The sequence below is a fragment of the Cebidichthys violaceus genome, unplaced genomic scaffold (assembly GCF_023349555.1).
Source record: "Cebidichthys violaceus isolate CVI_PGR_0920_01 unplaced genomic scaffold, fCebVio1.0.p SCAF_4, whole genome shotgun sequence".
Classification (NCBI taxonomy): Eukaryota; Metazoa; Chordata; class Actinopteri; order Perciformes; family Stichaeidae; genus Cebidichthys; species Cebidichthys violaceus.
In genome coordinates, this window is record NW_027176594.1 from 15,400,182 (window position 1) to 15,411,747 (window position 11,566).

Genomic DNA, 11,566 nt, shown 5'->3' on the forward strand with positions numbered 1-11,566 from the left:
ATATCCTTTTGATTTTTGTACTGGTGGGACTCAAAGAGTTTGGGGACTATTGCAGAAAGATTTTTAGTCCACAGTTTGTGGGTCTACAATTGCAAAGACCCACAAACCTTACACAGGCCACAAAGACTAGACGTCTCAACAGAAGGAGGATTGCAGAGGATACATCTGAAGTAGAGCCCTGGGTTCATTCTCTCCAGCCAGACATTACTGTATTTATTTAACCTCTGACCTTCAACTCTGTCTTGTTGTGTCACAGCTGCCAGGATGGATGAGACGGAGAAGTACCAACAGCGGCTGGAGGCCATTGCTGTGAGTCCACGCACACACACACACACACACACCACACACACACACATGCATTAATCTCTGTATAGACGAATCCAGCGACTGACACGTGTGTTGTGCTCTAAAGCGTGGCTTCAACCAAGAAAAGACATGAAGTGGAGGTCTCCAACTGCTTTGAAATTGTGACGACACAGTTTTTTTTGGGGGGAAGATGAGTCTAAATGTTTAAAGAGTAGCTGATTAACCTCAGCAGGAGTTAGCTTGTGTTTGAAATCATCACATTCCATGATTTGATGATTGAATTCTGAAGAAATGCATAATTAAATCCAAATCGGAAGCATGAGGTACTGTTAAAGGTCATATTGATCACATTTTTATGGATACAAATAATTTACAAAAAAAGAATAGATCCACAGAGCATTTAGAGAGGAGGGGAATAAAGGTCTTGCTCCTCCTGAAAGGAAAAAAGTATTAAATATTATTACAGAATAAATATATTTAGTTATTGTAGCTCCCTTTTAAAGAAAGTAGGCCGTATAACTGAATGTACCCTGCACTACACCACTAAACATTACCCAAAGCTAGATCCTAAGACTACCAGACATTACATTAATCTTGAAGCACCACCGCACAAAGTAACCTAAAATACACAAATACAGTGACGGTCTGTTTGAGTCCCAATCCACCCGACCATGAAATACGGAGGTTGTGCAACGATCTTGTTAAATAATGAGCCGTAGTTGTCGGTTTAGCTCTCAGAATGCGAAGGAAACATCCAGCAGTCTGTTGAAACTGGACAAGTTTAATTTTTGTAGATTATACACAAGTGTTCTAGACATGTTTACGAGGGACGTGTCTGCATGCCCGTCTACTTCCGATTCGTCTGCATGGAGAAGGAGCTCTCCGAGCTGTCCGTTACTCCTGAATAATTTATGGAGTGAGCAGTGTGCTGAGCCACGGTGTCCCGGGTCCCACGAAAAACAACACCGGGTTGCCATGGGGACAGCTGCTCCGAACATCAAGAGATATAGAGTATATCTGATGTCTGCGGTGACAGTGTCCTGGTGACAGATGGTTGACCAGGTGTCCTTGTTTTTACTCTTTTCCCACTGATGTTTTATTCACTGCCGTCTCTTCGCTTTCTTTGTTTCTCGTCATTAATTTAGCTCGAATACGTCAGAGTTCCCTCCATCTTTCTCTTCATTTGAATGAAAGTGTGCTCTGCCTACACTTATCTACATTCATTCTCTTCCTTTGCAAATCCTCCCCCACCCTCCCTCTTCTCCCCCGTCAGGAGAAGCGTCGGCTGCAGGAGGAGCAGGACCGAGCCAGGAGAGACATGGAGGACGAGAAGCTCAGACTGCAGCAGCTCAAGGTCTGACGCGCATTCGCAGGATGATCGTACCCGTCTCATTCGTTCACGCACGCACGCACGCACGCACGCACACACGCACACACACACACACACACACACACACACACACACAAACACACACACAGCCTTAATTTCACTCAGCAGAAATCCTCTGCACACCCATTCCAGCTCGTTAGGAAGCGAATGGTCTCCAAATGTATTTCTTTTCACACATAAACACACACACACACACACACACACACACACACACAGACTGCACGGCCCTCCACACTTCCTGGTTCTGCCGCTCTCCCGCAAGGTTTAGGGGCAGAACCTTCCTTTGCTGAAATCCGTTTTAATGTTGCAGAGCCGCTCTATTGTTTTCACATCGTTTCCAGCCCGGCGTTCCCACTTCCTACTCCTCTGTGCTACGCTGGCCCGGGGGGCACATTCCTCAAACTGTGTAAAATTTGCGCGCAAGCGCGTACATGCGTGCCGGTGTGGTCACGCATTCGGAATACTTTTGCATGTGCTCGTCCGATTTGTGTGTGTGTGCGTGCGTGCACAGTGCTCCAAAACACAAATCTATACAATCAAGTTGCAAGAGGCTTCAGAGATTAATATAAAATGATTATGTGGATGCTCCCTCACAGGGAAGCGATATCATCGTTGCTTTTAGTGCATTCATTACTTTTGACTTTGACTCTAACCCCGATGGCAGATGTGATAGGAGGGAGCAGCAGCTTATACACAGCTCCTGACCTGCAGGAACGTTGGGAGGGGGTGGTGTCCAGTCAGCCGACGGCACAGGGAGGGGAACAGAGCGGGGCTTGTTCTGCGTTTCGGGAGAAAACACAGAGATGGTTTTGTGACGCTTCTAGTTAAGTAGGTAGCTACCAACTAACAGTTGCCAGATTTTATTTTTGGGGGGGGGCAACATGGGGCTGGAGGGGAGTACTGGTTTTCAGATGCTTTCCCCTCAGTAGTAGGTGAGAAGCCTGCAGACATCACCTGGCTTATGAGAAGGTACAGCTGCTGTGAGGACCTACAGTGGATTTCATTGCATACAGCCACGTTAGATATTTTATAGATTGGATTCACCACAGTAAAGGTTCCCTGCAGACAGACTCTGTTTATTTCCGCTTGTCTGGGTCAGCTGCAGACCAGCGTTTCCTAGAGCTGGCAGGGGTTTATTGTCCGGCTCAAGGGCACTTTAGCAGCGCAGATTCCCGCTGAAGCAAGCCCTCGAAACAAGGTCAGCTGGGTTGCAGCACGGCTGTTATCAGGCCAACAGGGAAACTCATGGTTTGAGGGAGGAATGTTGCTCCTTCTTCAGTTTTCTGCTTCCAACTATCTGAATGAAGAGTTTAATATGTGACCATTTGGAAAGTTTCCATTTGTTTTTGGCAATTTGTCATTATTTGTAACCACCATCATCACGACATCAATTTCATCACCAGGGTTCTCTTTCAGATTGTGCAGTAGTATATCGCCACGTTTTTTTTGTTATGATTTATGGATGTATCGCAAAATATGTCCAGCTTTTGTTGAAGGACACGCCATTTTACAACTTTTGTGAGATTGAGGAGCTGTTAAATGTACTTAAACAATGTAAACGTGTGATTCATCAGAGCGTCAGTTGTGGCGTTACATGAACATCAAAGAGCATGGAAGAGCAGTATTTAAGCTATTCTGAAGCTCAATGCACACAATATCATCCAAGGGTTTATATAGTCTTAATTAGGAGCAATCGACCAATAGTATTTCTTTAATAATCCAATTATAATAATGACCGTAGAACACAGAATTATTTAATAATAATAATAATTTTTTAATAGTATTTATTATTTATCATCAAACCAATGTTTCCGATGCTTCTTCTCGGGAACCGTGTTCTTTCAGAAAGGCAAAAATGAGAAAACATTAGTGAATCCCAGAAATGATGGACGCAAACAAAAATAAGAGGGAAGTCGTTCTCATATGGCTTCCTGCATGAGGCCCATTGTCACAAACGCACATAGAGCCAGATTTCCAGTGGAGGTCTGGAACAACGGGTAGAAAAAAAACAAACCCAGAAATTGTGTGTTATTTAAATGAGCATCAGACTTAAAGGAATGGTGTGTTAAACACTTGTAACGATCTGTTCGGAAGATGATGGTCAGAGAGTAGTCGGCTCTACAAACTGCAGAGAATTGCGCTCCTGTTTTTTGTGAAACTTGAAAGTGTTTGTTCTTGTGTTCTGTTTGGAGCTAACGGTAAATAGCCTCGGGCGTCTTGCGTTCACTGGGTCATGTCTATTTACTGGAGTGGTGTAGGAATAAGATAAGAGTTAAGAGTGCACACATGCTCTGAATTCCTACTGGTACTCTCTGTTGGATAGCTCAGATGAGATGACATGGGCTCACAGCAGGCGTTTCTGTCTCTCACCATTTTTCTCACCTTCGCACCCTGAAATAACCACATTTATCTTTACCCGCCCCATCTCAATATCCCACTCTGGGATGTCAGCGCTTTATTCGTCTTACCTCTTCTCTCTTTCCACTTCTCTCTTTATCTCTAAAGGCTGTGTCTGAAATCACTGTTTCGATCACCACATAATACAACAGCCTATATTTTACTCTAGTGAGAAGTACATTGAGATTTACATCACGGGTCATCATTTTGCATTGTAACTGATAATGTGGCATGACTGTATTTTTTTAATCTTTTTAGCACAATGTGTCCCAATTCCATGCTATCTACTAATTCTAAGCAGGTTTAGAATAATAAGTTCACACAAAAATAGTGATAAATTCAAGTATACTTGCGAGTGAGTGCACATACTAAAAAATGAGAAGCACAATTTTATGTTGACTTCTTGTGTACTATATATAAATAAAACAGTGCTCCAGATTAGTGTATACATACTGAAGGAACACAGTGGTGTTGTCGTGATATGGGAACTACTGTTTTCATGGTGGCATTAATGAGGACACTGTAGTGGAGCCTGTGTTTTGCACTCAAGTAAAATGGCCGAGGGTAAATATAGTGCACTAAGAAACCAAATCAGGAGTGATTACGGACAGACTTCTCTGTTCCCAGCAGTTAGTTTTCAGTTGAACATTCTGTTGCTAGTAGCAACCAGTACTGACACAGTTCTATAGCAGTTAAACTGAGATTGGTGGCTTCATCTACCGCTCTGTAAACAAGCTCGACAGGCGTCTTTTCTCTAGTTTACTCTCAGCATTACCTTGTTGGACTGATATCTGTAGGTACTGCATGTATTATAACGTTGGCTATTCTGTGATAGTGGATTGGATGGTTGGATAAAACATATCACATTGTGACAACCTCATGCAAAATTCTATTCAAAGAGCTGGGCGTAAAGGAAAAAACCTTTAACATAATCATTTTATGTATCTCTTGATATCAAGATATGTATTATGTTTTCTGTAAAAATCTATTGACAGTTTATGGATAAAATAACCACACAGGTCCGTCTGTTTTAGTCTTATTCAGCAAATGAAGTACCAAATCACAAAAGTCATCACAAAAAATAACAATCCAAATTTGCAATTATGCACTTTTGCTCATTGACTTGCAGTACCGCTATCAATGGGCTAATACACCCAGAGATGTTGAAGCGAGAGCAACCATTGTATCGCAAAAGATGATTGGCAAATTCACATCATCTCACACTATACTGTTGTTTCAATAACAGTTTGCTTAAATAACCCAATACAATCATATCGCCACAATTGCAATGCTGCGGTAAGTTGACACTCTCTCTTCCTTCCTCTTCCTCACTCCAGAGGAAGTCTCTGAGGGACCAGTGGCTGATGGAGGGACCTCCCCTGTCCCCAACCTCCCCGGAAGCCCAGAGCCCCCGCTCCCCTCTTTGGGGCTCCCAGGCCCAGGAGATCGAAAAGCGCATTGACAAGTACAGCAACAGTGTGTGTGTGTGTGTGTGTGTGTGTGTGTGTGTGTGTGTGTGTGTGTGTGTGTGTGTGTGTGTGTGTGTGTGTGTGTGTGTGTGTGTGTGTGTGTGTGTGTGTGCGTGCGTGCGTGCGTGCGTGCGTGCGTGTGCGTGTGCGTGCAGGTTCGAGCTAGAAGACACACTGGAGAGAACTGACACTTTTTTTGTTGTATTTGTTTAGTAGAAACTTCATGTATAATTGATAGTGTCAGCATTCCCCTTTTCTATTTCAGTTTTCTTGTAATTTTTGCTGTCTGCATACATTATGCATGCTTTGGCAAAGTTCACTTTTAATTCCGCCAGCACTGAACTGCACGCAGACAAAGAGCCAGACTTTTTCCTTATTGCTGTGGACGATGCTGTCTTGTCCCTGAAGACCAGACTCCAAATTCTTACTGCAAAGGTCCACAGCTCGGTCTCACTGTCAAAGAAGACTCCACACACACACACACACACACACACACACACACACACACACACACACACGGCCTCTGGGGCAATTTAAACATAGAACTAGTAACAAAAACATAACTTTAGTGTGATTTGGATTGTGAACATAAAGTAAGGCTATAGATTTGATGTTTTGTGTGCGTTTGTCCGTCTCAGGTTGCAGTCAGAGAGTCAGCGGTTGGCAGAGGAGGAAGAGTCGCTGACGGAACAGATGGAGGATGGCCAAACGGTGAGGAACTTGCACGCGCACACACACTCGCACACACACACTCGTGCACACACACTCGCCCACTCACTCTTGTGGACACAAAGGGGCTTGGGATACGTGTTGAACAAGCTTGCTCCATCATCTTCCATCACGCAGAAAACTCCCCACAACTTCTGTCTGTGGCTTTTTCGCCCTGAATAATTTGTTCCTCTCTTAATGTACGTTTGATGTAGCGCCTCTCGTTCAGCGCTTCGTGAATGCAAGCAGCCCTGTTACATAAACAATTCAACACATGACCCACTCTGGAATTATTCTTTCACCTCAAGCCAAGCGCGAGTGTGTTTTGCCTCACCTCGCTGAAGGTCTTCCTGGTAGAAAAAGAAGTTGCCCCTTCCTCCTCCTACCGTCCGCTTCAGATGATGAGATTATTTTAATAGCTGTACCAGCCTGTGATGGAAGAGATTTTGAATCTATGACCTTATCCTCTGTGTGAAAAAAGACATCACTGTAAACGGGCCCTGGCAGCAAAGCTTTAGTCTAGTGGGCCGACTGAGAGTGAGTGACAGCTAATGTCTGGCAACTGAAATGGATTTTTTTGGCCTAATGCTTTCTGATGAGACAAGGAATGCGATGATGTGTTCAGGTCCTTGAAAAAAAACAAAAACAAAAAACCTGTTTTTAACTGTAAAAGGTGCACACATATACATGATTGTTTATCTATGCAGATCTGATGCAGTTGAGTACACACTCCACCAAACTGTGAAAAGGGGATCAACTTCTCAAAGATCAGGAAGGGCATTTCAGCTCAATCACTCCCCCTTGTGACCAGGCAGAATGTGTCGTTCATCTGAGAGACCACAGTGGACACATTAACTATTTCAGTACAGTCCTTCCTGGTTACAGTGTTGGATATGTACCGAGACAAAACGAGGACAAATATGTCTGTTTCCTTGAAGCCTGTGTGATGTTCCAGTATTTCAAACACACCAGACGTTCAGGCAACACAACAAACGGTTTCACCATTTGAGTCACAGTAAATTGAATCCTTACACTGTTCCTCTTACCCAACAGGAGGCAGTGAAAAAAGCGGAGGCTGAAGCAGGTAAGTGGGATCAGATACACTTTTTGGTACAGAGAAATCATACAATTACAGTGGACATTTCAGAAAATTGCATCTCCATTAGCTTTTTTTTTTTTACCAGAGAAAGTGATAAATCGATGCAGATTTCACTCCGTGTAAGAGTCAACATGATGATTTTAAAGCAATCCGACAAGCTCATTATGTAACTGTGCAGAGCGAAGCATTGCTGTCCTCCATCCGCCTGCTTCTTTCGACACACTATTCTGTCGAATACATGTCAACCCTGCAACGCTTTATCCCGTTAAACACCACTGTGTGCAGACACGCTGCTTTTCTGGCTGCTACCACAGCTGCTCTTACCTAATTACATCAGCACATATCGATTACATTTCATTTGTTTAATGCATATTTTTTTTTTCATGTCTTTCCTTGCATTCAAAAAAAACTTGGACGCTATCTAAAGTCGCACATTCTTAGTTTGATCATCTTCTAATGTTACTTTGGAAGCGCAGGTGTGTTGATTAAGCCCTATTTTTAGTGGGGACCTCATAATACAGTTACAGGTGCATCTTAGTTTGAATATTTTCATATGATGTTATTTTCTGAGAAATTAGTGCTCCATCTTGTCGTAATTCATGATTTCTGTACTGCATGTCTGACTGACAAACACGACTGCCAGTAATACTTTTTTTTTTCTTGCTCAGAAATGGTCCAAGATGTTGTCATGCAGAACGGTGAAAACAATGGATCGGGTGGGTATGGAGTTGACTTGTGTGTCGTAAAATGCACACAAACTTATACCCTAATACTCTCATAAAGCTTGTGCGCGAAGTGGAACACCCCAATTATCCAGAAACAAGTCCTACGCACATTAAACCACATCTGGATTCTCATTGATGTGAACATCTCTCTCATCCCTTTGAACCTGAAAAGATCTTGTCTTACTGTTAATTCTTATCCATTCACCATCTTACCCCGACCCCTCAAAGACCATGAAACCCCCTATAGAAATGCGTGTCTGTATGCATGCCATATACTAAGAAATTAGCATCACAAAGGAAGGAGGAGCATACCTGCACTTCACAAAAAGTTCATACATGCTGTGAAGGAATATTTGCGCATGTTAAATAAGATTGCGCATGTATATTTATGCAAAGCAGTGCTCAAAGGCATAAGATTCATTTTTAGAGGGCAGCGGGTAAGTAGACAAGAGACTTCTGAGAAGTAAATAGAATATAGTGTTTAAATCAAGCAGGGTCTTTAAGTTTAGACTGCACAATCTATATTTGCATCTGATGCATGCTCTTTGTTCTGCTGCTACTTCATCTGCCGCTCACTTTTGTGTCTAACTTCATCAAATATTGTTTGTCATCCCTCATGACCTACCCTTAAAATGCATATCATATTTTACATTTCTCTCTTTTTTTATTTATATTTGACAATAAATATCTGCTCATGCTGCTCTGTGATAAATAAAAGCCTTCATTCATTAGGGTGCGCTTCATGGCCTGTAGCTAAAGCAGCGCTACCCTTTATTAGCTGTTGCATTGTGTAATGCGTGTAGATTAATAAGTGGCAGAACCTTTTGTTAACTGCACTACAATAACTGAATTAGCTGTATTGAGCACTGACATAGACTCTAGTTGCAATCAAGTCACGGTGCATCCACACAATGAAGGCTAATAATCAGCGTTAATGACAGTGTGGTGTATTGATTGCAAATTCACTCAGCCTCATCGAAATGCATGAGCAGCAATCATTTTTCTAATTAATGCTATTGCGCATAAATCTCCTCCTTGACTCACAGTGATGTTTACTTGGTGTTTTGTCTTCAGATGAAGTGAAGACAAAAAGCACCCCGCTGGGGGAATCTGCAGCTGTCCTGACCAATGGCGAAGCAGACGCCAATCACGACACTCGGGCCTCCACCAACGGACCAGTAGAAGCCTCCGTGGGTGCTAGCGGCATGAAATCGGAGCCTGGGTTGAGGTTGTGCGTTTCTGAGGCGGAGCCTGGTCAGGTTTCAAATGTCAACATTAATGAGGGGGGGGGGGAGGAGGTGGGGACTCTGGTGATGAGAGCAGAGCGTGTGATCATCACAGAGGACGGAGATGATGTACCTGAGGATCTTACACACCAGCAGGAGACCATGCAGACAGAGGAAGCAGGCCAAGAGGGGGGGGAGGCTGCGCAGGGGGAAGTAAAAACAGAGGCAGCTCCAGAAACCTTCACACAACCAGAGAAGAGTGAGGCGACTGAACCCGCTGCAGAGGAACAATGGGTAACCGGAGATGGAGACTCGCTGGGTGGCGTGGAGACGAACGAAAACGGAGAGAGAAAATCCGAAGGAGGGGACAAAGATTCCGAAGGCCCGACCTCTGCGCAGTCCCCAGCCGGTGCCCTAGAGGGCACTGCAGTGGCTTCGGTGCCGGTCTATTCCGAGGCGCAACCCTCCGCTCTCGCCCCCGAGCTGGAGGCAGAGGGTGAAGCTGCGACGTCACAAGAGGGATCCGAGGCGGCATTGAAAGCCCAAGACCGTGCCGCGCCGCCTGGACAGTTCCAGGAGGTGCCGCTGGCTGATCCCCAGGAGAGCCAGAGGACCGAGGTCAGGCCGCGGGAGCGGGAACCCCTCCTGTCCCAAGCAAAGGCCAGTGACGCCCAAACAGAGCCAGCAGCAGCCTCCGCCAGCACAGAGACTTACAGCTCGGCCAGGGCCGGCCATGGAGAGGAGGCCGGGGCACCCAAACACAAAGCCTGCCAGTGCTGCTCTGTCATGTAGAGGCTCCTCGCTGTACATTCATCTCCTCTCTCCCTCCTCAGTCTCTCTGCTCTTCAACTCCATACACACTCCTCCCCTCGTCTCTTTGTTTCACACCCTTTTTTTTTTTTTCTTCTAATCGGTCCGCAAGCTACTTCCCTCTCCTCCACCTACTCTCTGCCCTCACTCCGTGTATTCATCTTGAAACTTCCTCAATCCCACTCTTGAGTTTTGATACTCTGAAAGGAAGTGAGCTTTCTCCAACATGAAGACAGGTGGGAGGTGTGGACCGGACTTGTCGGTGTTTAAGTGCCTTGAGGAGCTCTCTACCCGGAACTACTCTTTTTAAATTCTCTTCTCACACAATGTGGACCAAAATATGAGTTTGTATTTAATTTTCCTGGTTAGCAGATGAGCCAGCCAATCTACATAGGATCATAAAACCCACATAGTAGCTGCAGTTGAGTGAAAATAACAGACTGTATTATTTTATACTGTTGTATCCACATGTGTAATGCATGAGGTCATTTTCATAATCTAAATATGAGATTTTACGTCCAAAGATCTGGAGAGTTTCAGAGAGGACATTCTTCTTATTTAATGATTTTAAAGCTGAATTATTTTATGGATTTTGATCTTTTATTAGAGATACTTTTAATCCAAGTATAGGGCCTGAACATTTTTGTTCACTGTATTACAGGTTTTGACAATACACAGACTAATAGTATGAAATGGTGTAATTTATAAACAACAGCAAGCGCCACTAAATATTGTGTGGGACGTTTCCAGTTTTAAAAGAATTATTTTAAGATACCTGAAAGTATGAATTTTGTATTTTTACCGGATGTGCTTTTGAAAGCGGGGCTCCAGAGCTCCTGACATAGCTCTGTGCATGGATGTATAAACCGTATACAGAAACACGTGGCATTGAGCGTGTTTGAGATGTCAGCTTTGAAATGATTGATGAATGATTTAATGATTAAACTGACATTTGCAATAAATTGTTTGATGTACTTGATGTTCCCAAAACCACAATATTGCACCATGCAAAAACAAACACCCTGGATAATGTTTAACCATTTGATTCGCAATGTTATTTATTTCTTAGTCCTAACCCAGGGACAGCTGGGTATTTGTCTATCTATGCAGTTTTAGTTGTTTTAAACGTTCCCCTGAATGGAAAAAGACAACTAACGGGACGTTCTGCAAAAGGAGAGGGATCACTGGGACTGAACTAATGAGATGATGTACCTGGTGTTCCCTGCAACAAGTCTCAGAAATCCATGTCCAAGTCCATGGAGCTTGTCAAAGATGCCTGAGATCCCAGCGTCGTCTCTACCTGCCACTGTGGTAGCACAGCCATCTTGAAGGCCAAACCAAAGCCTGAGTCGAGTTTTAGATTTTATAATGGGTGTGTTTTGCACAGCACGTTAAGTGCTAGAGTAATGACATCACGGTCAGAGTGGAGCAGAGCA

The 11,566-nt window shown here is 43.9% G+C and overlaps 1 protein-coding gene across 1 annotated transcript in view; it reads left to right on the forward strand.

Annotated features, from left to right (window-relative positions):
- The window catches only part of palm3 (paralemmin 3), a 30,576-nt gene extending 19,490 nt beyond the window's left edge, over nucleotides 1–11,086 (forward strand). Inside the window, exons 2-8 of the mRNA XM_068727491.1 lie at nucleotides 257–309; nucleotides 1,580–1,660; nucleotides 5,431–5,558; nucleotides 6,201–6,273; nucleotides 7,324–7,354; nucleotides 8,038–8,085; nucleotides 9,169–11,086. Coding sequence (XP_068583592.1) covers nucleotides 265–309; nucleotides 1,580–1,660; nucleotides 5,431–5,558; nucleotides 6,201–6,273; nucleotides 7,324–7,354; nucleotides 8,038–8,085; nucleotides 9,169–10,112 — 1,350 coding nt within the window. The 5' untranslated portion in view covers nucleotides 257–264 and the 3' untranslated portion in view covers nucleotides 10,113–11,086. The remainder of the gene's footprint in view (nucleotides 1–256; nucleotides 310–1,579; nucleotides 1,661–5,430; nucleotides 5,559–6,200; nucleotides 6,274–7,323; nucleotides 7,355–8,037; nucleotides 8,086–9,168) is intronic.
- The last annotated feature ends 480 nt before the right edge of the window (nucleotides 11,087–11,566 follow it).